Below are 17,402 nucleotides of genomic sequence, written 5' to 3' on the forward strand. Positions count from 1 at the left end.
TATTTTTTAGCCATTGTTGCTCAAAATCACTTGGTGAGATTGCAGAGTTGTAGTCTGACGGTCTCGCTGAAATTATGATGACTACTGCTGGGGGGGAAATAAAATATTGATGATTGCACATTTGTCATCTACTCCCCAAATAGTATCTGCGCTGTTGGGAGGGTGAAGTCATTCTCAGTGGTGGAAAGAGTACTGAAAAAGTATACTCAAGTAGAAGGACTGTTACTTGTCAAAAAATTTAGTTCAAGTAAAGTACAAGTACCTGTCCTAAATACTACTCAAAGTAGGAGTAAAAAGTAGTGAAAAGTAGTGAAAAGTAGAATACTCAAGAGTAGTGAGTATTATGCTATAAATGTTATTCCACCTTATACCCTGCAAATTAAAAATGCGGCTTACTTTTTTATGGATGATTCTCAATAAGAACAAAAAAACCTGAGATCACCAACAGTATTTCAATATTTCTTTGACTATTTATTTTTATTTTACTGCTAGCACTAAAAATACCGCCATTTGAGAAAGCAACAAATAATCTGGTAACATTTATGACAACCATTCATTTCTTGCGGTTAATTAAAAAAGGTTGTACATTAACAGTTCTACCTAGAAAAAGTTATTTTGAGTTCTTTCTTTTCAAGACACATTCAATGTACTGCTTTAATTTCAATAGATGTTTTTTTTTCCTGTAAAAAGAATACACTTAAGAAATCAGAATAGAGTAACTCACAATTTTCGCCACTGATTATTTTTGCTTGCAATAAAAAAAATTAACTGATTTAAATATGAATCTGATGTTTTATTAAAGTTATTTGATACATGGACTACAATTTTAAATTGCCATGTGTGAATACATAAATATGTACTTCAATATGCTGACAGAAAGCAGGTTTATCTGTTTATATGTTAAACGGAATCGTTGTAAGGAACAAAAATCTAGTAGTTATGATCGGTTAGTAGTGCACTTTGAAGCCTGGCAAACAATCAAGCTGAAGTGAAGTGTTTCCAGCAGATGGCACCGCGAGCTTGTGTAGCGCTATAAGAATATGTGCGTGTATTAGAAAATGTAATATTCTGTGGTCAATTTTAAGTAATTGTTTAAGGCATTTGATGATTTCAGCCAGCACTTACCCCCTCTCACTCTAGGCTGGTTACACAGGACTGATTATTCATCTTAGCCAATCACGTTGACAGGAAAATAAATAAACATAATGTAGCAACGGCAGGTTTAGGGAAAATAGCGCTGTAAAAGTACCGATACAGCACTTAAAATGTACTAAAGTAAGAGAATTATTTGTAATTTGTTACTTTACACCACTGGTCATTCTTTAGATGGAGGGAAGAATGGAAGGTTCGAGGCCCACCAGAGTTGTGACTTTTGGTATTTTGTTAACTATATACCGCACAGAGTTGCTCTCACGAAGGAATGAAGGGAAGGGAAGGGTGACAGAATTTCGACAGCTTCTTTGTTTACAAGAAGCACGCGGAACCTCCACAACTCTGCCGTCATTATGTTAAGCCCACCCACCGACTCTATGCACGATGTGATTGGCCTGACCAGAGTTTGTTTTTTCCAGCTCGCAAGTCTATGGAGAGTTGATAAACGACACTCGCTGCAAATTAGATTTGCTGCCGCTAGATTGCGTCTAGATTTCTAGGCTAATGTCCTATTCATATTTTACCTATAAATAAGGATAAATAAGTATATTGTTTTGATGAAAAATTCTGTTTCAGAACCATTAGTTGTTTTTATTTTTTGTCTGCATTGTATTTGTACTTATAAATACTTACAAAAATATTATTACAATTTATTTAACTGCATTCTATTCATTCCTGTGATGGTAAAGCTGAATTTTCAGCATCATTACTCCAGTCTTCTAATATACTGATTTAGTGCTCAAGAAATATTTTTCTTATTACTAATGTTGAAAACATTTTTTGAGGAATGAAGTAATATTACTTATTTTTACTTTAATATTATAATTGTTTTTACTGTCACTTTTTAAACAATTTAATGCATCCTTGTTGAAAAGTATTAATTTCTTATGAACAATAGTGCACATGAAGGCCGTAACCATGTCTTGAGGTTGGGGGAGACCAATTTATTTTATTTTTATAAAGCATAAAGAAACAGAAAAGTGAATGAAATTCTAGGTCTAATTCTAGTTGGGAAAAAATCCTTTTGGGACTATTTCAAAACAATATTTGCATTTATTTGCGTCAAATATATTTTGAGTCCTAAGATTCTTTGCACTGGTGAATACATAGATCTGCTGTTAACATTCAAGTTCTCTGGTTTTCTGGTGGTAAAGATGTTCATCAATGATAGTATATTTAGAGCAGGGACAGTTTTGTTGGCATTTTGTTTGTGATTTTGTTTCGAGTTTGATTCTTGATTTCTCTCTCTCTCTCTCTCTCTCTCTCTCTCTCTCTCTCTCTCTCTCTCTCTCTCTCTCTCTCTCTCTCTCTCTCTCTCTCTCTCTCTCTCTCTCTCTCTCTCTCTCTCTCTCTCTCTCTCTCTCTCTGCAATGGCATTAAGCAATCGATTGACACGCTCATATGCGTGTGAAGCCAAAAGAGAACGTAAACCCCCGCTACTTTGATTTGATTGGCCATCTCATTCATTTTGACATTGACTTTATGCCTGTTAGACCGGAGGCAGAGCAGACTAAACATTTTACTTTTAAACATTTTTGTCATCCTAATATACAGACCACTGTGTAATGAAGTGCAGCAGAGCAGAGCAAGAATTTCAAATATTGGGGTGAACAATGTACATTTGTAATTGTAAAAACAATGTAAATTGTACATTATTATTTAAATTGTAAATAATATGTGTGGTATGGAAGTATTTGTCTACTGAATTTTATTAAATCTTTTATTTGCATGGAAAAAAATGTAAAAAGATTTTTAAGTGATTCACCCACAGAAAGTTTTTTTTCTTCTTCTTCCTAAAGCTGATTTGATTCTTTCTGTCCAACTGTGTGCATTTTTTTTCTCCTTTGTGGTCAAAAAATTCTCTTTTGTGTATTCTCTCTGTCTCTTAGGTCTTTAAGGTGAAGGCTGTCCAGCTGGCAGAAAAGCTGCTTCCTGCCTTCAACACCCCAACAGGCATCCCCTGGGCCATGGTCAATTTGAAGAGGTATGTTCGATACACACCTTCCCTTTCACTCCTTTTTTTTTTTTTGCTCTCTTTGCTGCCTGCAATTTTTTTTCCCATGCTGTGTGCCCTCCTCGTTGTCCTGATGGTGACTGCCACATAATAGAAAGCTGTCAGACCTTGTGCGTCTCTGGAAGTCCCTGTGGCTTTCTTCCTGTTTAATGCGACTTTCCGCCTAATTTCATTAGAATGAAATGAAAATTGCAAAATTAATCTGCAGAGCGCATTGCGAATGTATATTAAGGTTTTATTTGTGTTTGAGTGGGTAGGGGGGTCAAATCCTGCCTGACACGGTTTTTGTGAATTAATTGGGTGTTTAGAAGAAATTGCTCTGGAACAGACAAAACCACTGCATTTTGGGTGTTTTTAATCCTGAGGGAAAGAACGTTGCTGTATTATTAATCCCTATTCATGTAGAGCAGCCTTTCCAATTCTACACACACACACACACACACACTAAGTGAAAGGTATGGATACATTCTAAATGGAAATGAGATGTACAAGTAGAACACAGGATATTGGACTTGACGGAGGAGTGATGGGCGGCAGTGAATTAGTTTGGAGCAGGAATAAAGTAGTTTGGCTTAAATGAGCTCACAGTAATTCTTCATTGTCTACACACTGTAAAGGTATAAAGGTGGATGTTTGCTTCAGGCTAGTAAGGAACATGCTGTATGTAAATGTCATGGGTTTTTCCTTTTTCAGTGGAGTGGGTCGTAACTGGGGCTGGGCATCAGCTGGAAGCAGTATTCTGGCGGAGTTTGGGACGCTGCACATGGAATTTGTGCACCTGACATATCTGACAGGAAACCCTGCCTACTATCAGAAGGTACGGCTGACTGTATGAGTGTTGTGGAACTATTCGGCCCTTGTGTTTGTGTCCTGTTCTGAACTATGTTCTTGTTTAGGTGATGCACATACGGAAGCTGCTGGCTAAGATGGACCGACCCAACGGGCTTTACCCCAACTACCTGAACCCTCGTACAGGACGCTGGGGCCAGCGTGAGTACCTCCCACTAACATCCTCTTCGCTGCACAAGCAACTCTCTTTCCACTCTAGAAAAGTCTTTGTATGAATTCCCACACAGTATGAAATGAAAAGGGTTCCAAACACCCACAACGTGAACTTGATGCTATGATAAACGAACAAATACATGGCACACAACTGTTGGCTGAAATCTTGCATTAAGTAGATGGAAGAATTCCCTATCAGCACAGAATAAAAAAGATTTCAACATTTCCCTGGACTCTTTCCAGTATCTTAGATGAATTTTGTCTGTCTAAATTCACTATGCTACATACAGTGTTGGCTTTAAACAATTTGCTGCCTATTGTTTGCAAAAGCTTTGCAAGTGCTAGTTAAGTAAACTGATATGCTAGACTCAAAGTATAGCCAATATATTTTTGTTGGGTTTGTCCTCGTCAGGCTTAATTTTTACTTTACGTTCTTCAGCTGACCCATCACAAAACAATATTTAATTTACCATATATATGTCAAAATTGTTAACAAGTACCAGAAAGACATTTGTATTTACAAAAAAAAAAACTTTTTAATTAGCAATAATAAATCAACAATAAATCAATGGCAGCTGTTGGAAAATGATACAGTATGAATACAGATTCTTACTGATGCTGCCAAGAATATCACAGGTCATTCTTAAATGTGCCATTTGTAAAAATTGAGGTAAAAATATCCAAAAAATGACCTACACGCATCAAAAGAATGAGAAGAAATAAAGGGTGATGATGTCATTTAAAAAATGTCAAGTTATAGTGCTGCAGAGATATCAACCTTAATTAGCAGTAGCATTACTAGCCCCGGCCCGACAGGTGTCGTAATACCAGTCTCGGCCATGGGAGGCGGTATGCGGGCAACATAACCACCAGCCAACCTGCAATACACGAATAACTTGCACGGCTTGTGGGCATACTTAAACCTGATGTCAATCGTGTGGAAAGTACAGCCCACTACTTCATTTCAGTTCAGGGAAGAGAGCGGGAGGATGGCCGAAGCCCTTGGCAAGAGACACCGACCACCACCACCCGCTACAGGGAAACAACCGCAATCGGAATCAAAATATGATATCTAATAGTATCTAATATGATAAACAGAGCTCCATTACCTCATAATCATAACCGGAAGAGCTGATCAGTGCAGGCGCCCGGCGAATGTGTCCCATCCCGTCATAATAAAAGTCCCGGTATTTGCGAGGGGGTATTTGTTTAACAATCTCTCCAGCAGCTGTGCTCAGCTCCACAACACTCGGCCCTGCTCTGCTTCACACTACAGTAACGTTAATAAGCCGCATGCATTAACATGATTTCTGCCTGAGTCCTATTTTCCACCGGCTGTGATGTGAAGGCACATGTCCCAAGATACTTCGCTCAAACTTTGCGTCATCAAACTACGCATTTGTTTTGAATAGGCGCCCTCCAGTGGACGGAAAGTTGCATAGTGCACCTTTAAATGGGTGGTTCACCCAAAATGAAAATTAGCCCATGATTTACTCACCCTCAAGTCATCCTAAGTGTATATGACATTCTTCAAACGAATAAAAGTTAAATTATATAAAAAAAAGTCCTGGGTAATCCAAGCTTTATAATGGCAGGGACTGTTGCTCTGTTTTTGAAGTCCATAAAAATGCATCTGTCCGTCAAAAAACGTGCTCCACACGGCTCCGGGAGGTTAATAAATCGCCTTCCATATTCAGTTTATCGGGAAAGTGTTGAAAGTGCTGAAAGTGAAAGCGCTACTAGGTACGCTCGTCAGACATTGCGTACGCATCTTGAACTCCGAGAAGGCACTTTCAACCCTTCTCCACGGAAGGTGATCTGCCGGAACTTTAATTTAAAAAGTTTTAAATATGGATTTTTTCTTACACAAACTCATCAATTCCCTTTTAAAGGCATTTATTAACCTCCCGGAGCCGCATGGAGCACGTTATTTGACATTATTCTAAAGCGGAAGTCTCACCAGCCATTTCTCCAGTCTTCATTGTCACATGATCCTTCAGAAATCATTCTAATATGGTGATTTGAAGATTTTTTTTATTTATTTTTTTATCAATGTGAAAAACATTTGTGATGCTTAATATTTTTGCTTGTTTTTTTTCAGTATTCTTTGATGAATATAAAGTTTAAAAGAACAGCATATATTTAAAATAGAAATCTTTTGTAACATTATAAATGTTTTCCTATCTTCTTTTTTTTTTTTTGTTAATTTAATGGCTCCTTAAATAAAAGTGTTACGATATAGTGGCATTGAACCAGTTTGACACTCTCACAATGGCTTTGGCCCAGCACGTTATCCTTATTACAGAGTCCTTTTTCAGTAGTCTTATTACTGCAATAATCGTAAGAAGAGATTCAAATCAAACGGATGATCCAAAATATCTCTCTATGAAGAGTGTTTATAGGCAGAAGATTTTCATAATCCGGCAGCCAGGGTTTATTATTCTATAAATATGAATGACGACAGAATGGCAGCTTATCCTCGCTGATCAGCAAGCTTTAATAAAGATGGGATGTGAGGAAGTTCCTTTCTTTATATATAATTAGTAATTATGTGTAGTGAAAACACTCCACTGTTTTTAACAAACTCTTAATTACTGAGGGAGATGAGGGTTTAATTAGTGCCCTGTGTCTAAAGGCTAAACCTGATCAACCCACTGCAAGCAAACATGCTCTCTCACACAAACACACACACTACATTCAAGTTGTGTTTGTGTGTGTGGTGTGGTGTGGTGTGTTGTGGTGTGTTGTGGTGTGTGTGTGGTGTGTGTGTGTGTGTGTCCAAAGGGGTAGAATGAAATTAAGGTGCACTAGAGATCTATTTTCTAAATGAAAACTGAGTGTGAGTGACAGGCCATTACAGCAGAGTATTATTCCCATGGACCTTAAAGGGAAAGTTCACGCAAAAAATTATATTCTCTCAAAATGTATTATCCTTTATTTAATTCCCAAACCCGTATGACTTTGTTTCCTGTGTGGAATGCAAAAAAAAGAAAAAAAAAAGCTGCTATTTTCTATACAATTAAACTGAATGGGGATCATGTACAGCCAAATACTGAAAACGAGCAGCTTGGACATTGTGCTAAACATTATCTTTTGTGTTCCACACAAAAAAACTAAGTCATATGGGTGAGTAAATAATGACAGAACATTCATTTTTGGGTGAACCAACTATCCATTAAACAATCTTTTTCTCTATCTGTCTGTTCAACATCACCTCCAGGGGCCTTTAGGTTTTAGATCCACATCTCCTCCTCAGCCCATCATTCTCTGTCCATGACCTGTCCGCTCGCTGTCGGCGAAGCCTCTCTGTAGAGATTTCCTGCCTGGGTATTTGATTGTTACTCAGATCTACTCTGTTTTTTTATTTTTTTATTCAAAGACTTTGAGTGCATTTAGTTTTCAGCAGAAGGCCGTTAGGGAATTGTTTTTGATTGGCAGAAGTGAAAATCCAGGCATTCAGTGAATGGCAGCAGTGCCAGAAGAGGCTGTGAAATAAAGGCCCAGATGGTTTATGGGAGCCTGACTAGGATTTTTGAGAGTTTGAGTCTAATATCTCTGCTTCAATCAATCTTTCCACTGCCACAACTTTTCTCTTTTTCCTATGTCTCACTGTTCATCAACCTGCACCATCTTTATATTATTCTTCATTCTAATCACTGTTAGTGTTTGCTCTTTTATCACATTTATTATCATATCTACCAACTTTCTTTTTTTGCTACTCGTACACATTCGCCTCTGCCTTATCTGTACCTTTTTCCTTTATTCCTTTTGCTGTCTCTGAGCAGCTTGTTTTCCTCTCTCTGTTGTTTTCAACCTGTCAAGATTCTCACAGTCAAGATCCACACATCCTGTCTAAACTTTATCTTCTTATACTTCACATTTTTTCTAGCTCGATCCAGATTGTGCTAAAAGCATTGCTTGCAAAGGCAAGAACCTTAAGTATAAATTATTACTAACGTTAAGTATTAATTATTTTATTTGACACTTAACTCGTCATGTTTGTCTTAGGAGTGTGAATTATAGAAATCCACAGCATGTTGAGGAAAAGTGTCATATTAACTTTTGTAATCAGTTAAACTTATAATCCCCCTGATATATCCAGATACACATGGGCACTTTTTAATTGAGCTCATAAGCAGTGCCCTAGCAACCACAGAATAGAATACCTTGGCAACTACATGGCAACACTCTGTAAACTACCTGCAGCATTGTGTCAATGGCTATTGCACCCCCACCCCCACCACCTCCACCTCCACCAACACCAATTCCACCATGTCCCACCTCCTGCTTTAGCGTGGGCTGTTAAGAGTTGCTTACAAGTGGTCTCTCTCTCTTACTTTCTCTTCTGGTTTTTGTCTTCCTACCTCTCTTTCCCTGGATTTTTTTTTTGTGTCTCCTGTTGAATAATTCATTTCAGCTTCTACGTCTTGCCTCTTCCAGGCCAGTCCCTCGCACCCATTAGCATAAAATACATCTTTAACTTTGTCTCGGTTTCTCTGTGAAGGATCTCTCATAAAGTGCTTCAGCCTCCTGCCTCATTGCTGCCTCACTGATTCCTTTAGCTCTCACTCTCAACCAGCTATTGCAGATGCAATTTTTAGCCATGTCACTTGCATGTTCACACCTCTCTTGTGTAAAACCATCACCTCTGCATCTGTTCTCCACCCCCAATCTCCTCTAAAGACCTTTTATACAGGCGGGGTTTTGGCAGCTCACTTCCTGAAAGCTAGCCCTGCTAGGTCTCTCCCAGCAGGCTGACGTGAGAACAGCTCGCTAGCCATGGCAGCTATGAGCTGTGACAGTGCTAATGGGCTCCTCCTTCACTCTTCCATGACACTATATACAGCAAGTGTACAGTATACACTCCTCTACACATCACACTTCCTGTTCTTCTTTGGAGAATATGTGTGTCCTGTCTGTTTCCCAGATGGTTTAACAAGCTTCTGTGAGAGAGAGAGAGAGAGAGAGAGAGAGAGAGAGAGAGAGAGAGAGAGAGAGAGAGAGAGAGAGAGAGAGAGAGAGAGAGAGAGAGAGAGAGAGAGAGAGAGAGAGATGGGTGGATAGAAAATGTTGATAGATAGATAACTTGGGTGTAGAGATAACATGGATGGATGGATAACATGGATGGATGGATAGATAACATGGATGGATGGATAACATGGATGGATGGATAACATTGATGAATGGATAACATGGATGGATGATGACATGAATGGATGGATGGATGTTTGGATAACATGGATGGTTGGATAGATTGATAACATGGATAGATATGATGGATGGATGGATGGATGGATGGATGGATGGATGGATGGATGGATGGGTGGATGGATGATGGATGGATGGATGGATGGATGGATGGATGTAGAGATAACATGGATGGATGGATAACATGGATAGATGGATAGATAACATGGATGGATGGATAACATGGATGGATGGATAACATTGATGAATGGATAACATGGATGGATGATAACATGAATGGATGGATGGATGTTTGGATAACATGGATGGTTGGATAGATTGATAACATGGATAGATATGATGGATGGATGGATGGATGGATGGATGGATGGATGGATGGATGGATGGATAACATGGATGGATAGGTGGATGGATAACATGGATGGATAGGTGGATAGATAACATGGATGGATAGGTGGATAGATAACATGGATGGGTAGGTGGATAGATAACATGGATGATGGCTGGATGAATGTATGGATAGATGACATGCATGGATGGATGGATGAAAAACATAAATGGATGGTTGGATTACATGAATGCATGGGTGGGTGGATGGATGGATTACATGGATGGTTGGATAACATGAATGTATAGATAGATTGATAACATGGATAGACAAATACTGTATTAGACAGACAGACATATAACAGGTAGGCAGACAGATATATAACGCAGACAGACGGACAACAGGTGTATGGACAGATAGATAGACATAAATAGACAAACTGTATTAGACAGAGTCAGATAGATAGACAGGCAGACAGACATATAACGGATAGATAAACTCATGCCATCATGCATCAATTTCAGAATAAATAACCTAGTGCCTCTTTTTTACTATTCTGTTTTTGTCCATGTCTTCAATATATCGGTCTTAATTCCAACAGCTCCCTCCGACAAGTCAACACCGATTGTTTACATGTTCTGTTGTAGGTGCCCATTACGAGCCATTACCAGCACAAATGACTCCAAGCCTGTCAAACACACACTCACTCTGCAGTCATTAGCTGTGTCAAAGTGGAACACACTCAATGACTGTGTTTATAAGTGATTAGGTGTGTGCTGGTGTGTGTCCACACTGAATAAACGCCAGCCAAAACATGCTCACTTCAGCGCATTTTTATTGTAATGAGGGTCTGTGTCAAGCCTGAATACATTTTTATAGCAGCATTCAGGCACATTTAAAAGACTGAGCTTTGAACAGAGAGTAACCAAACCTGAGTAAATAGAATAACCATCATTTCTTTGCCGAAGTGTAATGCATTTTCACAAAATTAAGAATTTAGAAGTATCTAATTAAGCTAGTTTTGTCATTTTGAAGGATTTATTAAACCCAAAAATGAAAATTCTGTCATTACTCACCCTCATGTTGTTCCAAACCTGTAAGATCTTTGTTTATCTTTAGAATACAAATGGATTTTTAATTAAATCTTTTTAATTAAATCTTTCTGAAGATAAAGCTAGCTCTGTCCTTCCATTGACAGCCTATGCAACTACTACTTTTGAGCCCCAGAAATGTAGTAAAGGCATCATAAAAGTAATCCATGTGATTTAACCTCAATTTTATGTGCTTTGTTTGCGGCAAAAAAAAATCTCTAACGCATGTTCACAAGAGCACCACGACGCATGCGTGTTGTGTTGACACGAGACCAGAAATTGTTGCATGAAACGTGCGTTGGAGATTAAACGTCGTAGACAAACAGAACACACGTAACACTTCCTAAAATGGAGGTTGAAGGTGGGGTAAGTGCTTTCTGGGAATTCAAATATCGAATATCTCAATATTTCAAATCACCAAAACAAGCAGGCCCCTACCAACAACTCGATGGCACGAGCACAACAGTCCAACTAACGAATATATTACAATTATAACCAGATTAGAGGGTTATATCAATCACTAAAAGAGGAACCAAAGGAAGCAAACGTATATTGAGTTTATCATCTTACTTTTCAGACAAACTTTGCAAGCTGACGCTTGAAACAGACTGTGGTTTATAGGATGTGTAAATGAATGGTTCTTTATCATCGCTGAAGTGAACGACCATATAATTGCAAATTAACAAGCGAAAAAGACATGAGCATATTCAAGCAAAAGCTAGCATATATTAGTTCTGTGAAACAAAACAAAATCAACGTTACTCGCCTATCGAGAATAAATAAAGCGACCTCGGCGTCTGGTTGCAGGTTTTATCGCTCCTTGAGTTTTCTCCAGAGCTGGAAAGCTGATACTTCTCGTCTGATCGTAAGCCTTCTTTTGTTCCATAGACATTTTCCACATTTGTTTTTTATCTGCCATCTCTCTCTTTCTGTCGTCGCTCGGCTAATGTCCATCCTCTGTGTCGTGTCTTTTGAATAATGACGTACACTGAGCGTTCTCTTCTCCCTGTCATTAGTAGACACGCCCTTTACCGCTGATTGGCTACAAGTTTGTTTTGGTTCTCGGCCAGAGATGCTTTTCTAAAGCATTTTTGAAATAACACTTACCCTACCTTTAAACTACTGGAGTCACATTGACTACTTTAATGATGTCTTTACTACCTTTCTGGGGCTTAAAAGCGGTAGTTGTGTATGTCGATGGAGGGACAGAAAGCTCCCAAATTTTATTAAATATCTTTGTTCCAAAGATTAACTAAAGCCTTACTGAATAGGAACGACGGGGATGAGTAAATAATCATTTTTGGGTTTATATATATACACATACATACATACATACATAAATACATACACACACACACACACACACACACACACACACACACACACACAAAATTATTATTTACTCATCCCCCTCGTTCCTATTCAGTGTAATTAAAAATACATTTAATTGACTTTTTCCCAAATGACACTGTGCTTACCAGATATGACAAGTGACTAGTGATGAAAGCAATCTCTTCAATGTAAAATTGATTTTTTTTTTCATTGCCAATATCATTCCCAATATTTATTCCCAATATCATCAACCATGTCAAGCAACAAGCTACAGGACCTTTTGTCATCTTATTTATTCAACCTAATCCCTTTTAATTTAGCAGAAAATGTCACACCTGTGCTTTTGCAGGTATTTGGGGGAAGAACATTTAAACTGTACAGAAGTCTGTAGTGCAGGATGAGGCACTATCAGTATTGTTGTTGTTTTGTTTGAGAGTCTGTAAAAACACGAACGTTTGGGTTGGTAAGGTTTTTTTTAAGAAGGCTTATTCAGTAAGACAGTAATATAATATTGTTAAATAGTATTAAAATTTAAAGCAATTGTTTTCTCTGTAAATGATAAAATAAATACATACATTTTTAAAATGCTGGATTTTCATAATCATTACTCCAGTCTTCAGTGTCACATGATCCTTCAGAAATCTTTCTATTGGCTGATTTGCTGCTAAAGAAACACTTAGCATTATTAATGTTAAACGGTGCAGCATTCTTTGAACAAGACATTTCAGTAACACTCTACAATAAGGTTTCATTTGTTAACATTAGTTAATGTATTAACATTAACTAACTATGGGCAGTACATTATTTGTTACCGTATTAATCTATGTTAATCCAGCTATTCATTGTTCATGTTAGCTGGCAGTGTGTTATCTAATGTTAATACAACTTTTGATTTGAATAATCTATTAGTAAATGTTGAAATGAACATTAACAAAGATGAATAAATGCTGATGAAGTCCAGTTGATTCTTAGTGCATGTTAAGAAATTAAACCTTATTGTAAAGTGTTACAAAAATTTCAAAAGAAAAGCATTTATTATATTATTATATTATTGCAACATTTGCTGTCACTTTTAATCAATTTAATGTGTCCTTACTAAATAAAACCAATTTCTTTCTTACCCCAAATCCTGCTGACCTCAAACGTTTGAGCGGTCTGGTAAAAGTGGATATTGTGAAAGTCTCACCTTCACATTTCTGTCTCTTGCTCTGCAGATCACACGTCTGTAGGTGGATTGGGTGATAGTTTCTATGAATACCTGTTGAAGGCCTGGCTAATGTCTGACAGAACGGACACAGAGGCACGCAAGACCTACGACGATGCCATCGAGGTGAGGGCTGCTGGTTGCCATGACAACTTGTGTTTCGTGCTGCACTGGCATCTCTGTTCATTCTCTCTTTCTCTCTCCTTCTGCAGGCTATCGAGCGCCACCTCATCCGTAAGTCTAACGGTGGCCTTACTTTCATCGGGGAGTGGAAAAATGGGCACTTGGAGCGTAAGATGGGTCATCTGACTTGCTTTGCTGGGGGCATGTTTGCCCTAGGGGCTGATGGGTCGCCGGATGATAAAGCTGGACACTACCTGCAGCTTGGAGCAGAGATTGCTCACACCTGCCACGAAAGCTACGATCGCACTGGTTAGTGAATAAGGGGGCAAGAGGGATGAAGAGTATTAAAAAAACACATTCGATCTATGGACTTCAAATCTAATTTGGAACGAGGTGTGTTGCCATGGTAACACTACAGGTTCTTTTAAAAGAGTGTGATGTTTATATTTCACGCAACTTGACTGAGAGACTTTGATGGATTGCATCACAGCCACAAGCTCTCAGACAGATAGTTTTTACATTTATAGCACAATGAGGGCCGAATGTTCAACTAATAGTGCTGAACGCAACTCTTTATTGTTTGCAGTTCTGAAGCTCGGTCCAGAGGCCTTTAAGTTCGACAGCGGGCTGGAGGCCGTGGCTGTGAGACAGAACGAGAAGTACTACATCCTGAGGCCTGAGGTCATCGAGACATACTGGTACATGTGGAGGTTTACCCACGACCCCAAATACAGGCAGTGGGGCTGGGAAGCAGCGCAGGTCAGCACCTCCCTCTACCTTTCCTGATGCTTTCATCTGTATGACAGAAACACTGATGACAGTAACATAGACTACTGATACACAATACATCAGGACCGTATTGGTAATTGACTGATATTAGTTATTCGTTTTAAAATGTATTGCTATTAGGGTTAATGGGTCTGTGTATTAATATTCCGGATCGCCCACCGCCACAGCGAATGCTCCACTCATGTGCCGCCCGCGCTCACTGATAAAATGACATTCACTAAAATCCCACTCCAACATTGTTTCTCTGTTATATGTCTTTCTGTTTGAATGTATGAATGTCTCAATTAAAATGTTAGTTCACCCACAAATGAAAATTTGAGCCACTATGAGAGTAAAAAACACATAGACATACAGATCCATATTAAGCCCTGTGGTGACGCATTAATGTCTTAAGACACGAAGCGTTTGGTTTGTGTGAGAAACCGAACAGTATTCATATAATGTTTTACCTCAAATGCAACACTATGTACAAACGCCACGACTGCGCCATCACTTCCTGCAAGTGAGGTCAAATGTACAAGATCTGGTGTATCTCAATGGGATTCAAGCGGCGGAAGTGATCTCTTGTGCGTATCTCTACGCCATATCATGTGATTTGACCTCACTTACAGGCAGTGATGGCGCGGGGACGGCTAATGTACATAGTTTTGTATCTGAGGTAAAAATATTATGCAAATACTGTTCGGTTTCTCATACAAACCGATCGTTTCGTGTATTAAGACATCAATGTGTTGCCATAAGCCACTGTGTTTAAAATGGATCTGTATGTCTATGTGTTTTTTACTCTCATAGTGGATCACATAGAAAACACCCCATTGACATGCATTATACTGCAACGGTTGGAATTAAAAAATTTCATTTGTGTTCTACTGAAGAAACAATCTCAACTAAATCTTGGATGCCCCTGAGGGTAAGCAGATACCGTAATTCCTCAAATAAAGACAGGGCCATTTATTTACCTGAACTGCCGATGGGAACCGGCTTTAATTTGAAGCAGGCTTTTATTAGGGGCAGGCCTGTATTTCTAATTCCATCTGTTTGAAAAATAATTGCTTTAAATTTGGGTCAGAATTATGGTAGCTTAATCGGTAACCACAATTGAGTCGGTTTGAGAAATGTAAAACGTTTATTCCACACATAATGTCTTTATAGGCTGCGGTTGCACGTGAGCCTCTAACGCAACGGATGACTCGGTGCTTTATTGTTGCAGGTGAGGGAAAAAAAGAATAGTAAGAATAAAAATGTGTAGGCTTTAAGCACTTTTTATTTTTTTATCTCTTTACATAAATATTATTTTCTACTTAGACTAGCAAGACTAGCATCGAGGCGCGTGGCATCAGGATGATGGGTTCGACACAATCCTACTGAACATTACAATAAACTTGAATGCACATTAAATGAAAGGCATTTAGGAGATTATACACACAACTTTTTCTCCGGCCTTTATTTGAGACCGGCCTTTATTTGTTCGTGCTGACCACGCCCCCGGCCACTATCAGAGGCCCGGCGTTAATTGACTACAGGCTTTTATTTGAGGAAATACGGTAAACATCAAATTTTCTTTTTTGGGTGATCTATCGCTTTTATATAGGCATATGGATAAGACTAATGATATGTGTGGCTTTAAAACAATATTTTATAAAGTAGTACCCTATAAATAAATGTGACGTGACATGACTGGAGTGTGCTGAATTGCAAATTTTGTGGAAACACATCCACATCACTAAGATCAGTTGCTTTCCGAATGTCCCCCTTTAGTCAATAACTCTATCCCTCTTTGATCACCAAAATGACATATTTAAAAGGGTTTTTGTCCTGTAAATTTTATTCATGCCTCAAAATAGCTTGAATGTAGCTCTTCACTTAATATGCAAATCAGCCCCGCCTCCACTCACTCATACAGGCTCATCTACAAGCTGATGTATCAGAATGTTTATGCGTTTTATGTATCGCTCGCTACAGCGTCGAACACATAACGGTAATTAACATGATTGGCCTTTGGCTTGACTACATTATCAAACAGCTAATAATGTGTTGCTAATGTTACACAAACCATGTTCCCATTCGCCATCTCACAAACCATTGACTTTCTATTTGAGGCGGCAAGCGGCCTCCTTGCCATTTCTGACTTATTACAAAAAATCTAACAATGTCTAAAAGCTGATATTTGACAAGGTGTACAGAAAACAAGCTAACAAACCCAGGAACAAAACCCCAGAAGTTTTTATAAGCTATTGACCCCAAAACATTTTAACCCTCTGGGGTTCTTCATTTATGGGTCACACTCAGGACCTTCGGGTCTAAAAGGACCCGGAGGTCGGGAATCAAAAAAAAAAAAATTGAGTAAAATCAATGAAATATATTTTTGTTCAATAATATTTTTTCTTTTCTTTTTTGGTGTTTTGAGATAATTTTATGATTTATAAATAATATTTATGCAATAATTATGACCCATTTTTTCCCATTGAATATAATAGAATTTTATTTTATTTATTTTTTCCTTTTTTTATTAAAGCTGTATTTCATTTTAGAGTCAAGCCTAGGCCTCATGAAAGCATTTTTTTTATTTGATTGGTGCCATCTGGGGGACACAGTGAGCATTTTTATCACGCAATAGCACATTTTTACCACTAGAGTGCATTACAGAACCTGTGTGTGTGTGTGTGTGTGTGAGTTTTTGTTTGTCTGTTTTGCACTCTTGATGTTTTAGAGATTCACCCCTTCACTGTTGAGTCCTTTTTTTCTGCATCCTGGCTGATTTGTAGATTATATGCACAAAAAACTTTTGCCAATTTCCCATTCATTTCCTATGGGGGTCTTTTTTGACCCGAAGGCCCCGAGTGTGACTATTTTTTTTACGACCACTTAGACTTTTCCAATCCTGTCCCCAATTTTTTTTTCTGTCCATATACCAAGTACCAATACCCTCACCAAGTTTCGTACCATTCAGATGAAGCTACGATTTTTAACATTTCTTTCAAAAAAAAATTCGGGTCAGAAATGACCGAAGAACCCCAGAGGGTTAAGGACACAAAAGTGGATACAGGCACTTGAGACAAAGAGTGACATGCTATATTACAGTGAGAACAGCCCACTGGAGGGAAAAGTAATCAGCGACAGGAAATACAACATATAAAACTGACATTAGGATATTTGACA

General features: G+C 38.4%; 1 protein-coding gene across 2 annotated transcripts in view; it reads left to right on the plus strand.

The window, feature by feature from the left end:
* The window catches only part of man1a2 (mannosidase, alpha, class 1A, member 2), a 126,122-nt gene that overhangs the window by 100,992 nt on the left and 7,728 nt on the right, over positions 1–17,402 (plus strand). For both annotated transcript variants that reach the window (XM_067443616.1, XM_067443617.1), the window contains 6 exons: positions 3,042–3,136; positions 3,860–3,983; positions 4,063–4,156; positions 13,342–13,457; positions 13,544–13,763; positions 14,041–14,213. In XM_067443616.1, the coding sequence (XP_067299717.1) occupies positions 3,042–3,136; positions 3,860–3,983; positions 4,063–4,156; positions 13,342–13,457; positions 13,544–13,763; positions 14,041–14,213 (822 nt within the window). The remainder of the gene's footprint in view (positions 1–3,041; positions 3,137–3,859; positions 3,984–4,062; positions 4,157–13,341; positions 13,458–13,543; positions 13,764–14,040; positions 14,214–17,402) is intronic.

Source organism: Pseudorasbora parva, chromosome 5 (assembly GCF_024679245.1).
Source record: "Pseudorasbora parva isolate DD20220531a chromosome 5, ASM2467924v1, whole genome shotgun sequence".
In the NCBI taxonomy this organism is placed as follows: Eukaryota; Metazoa; Chordata; class Actinopteri; order Cypriniformes; family Gobionidae; genus Pseudorasbora; species Pseudorasbora parva.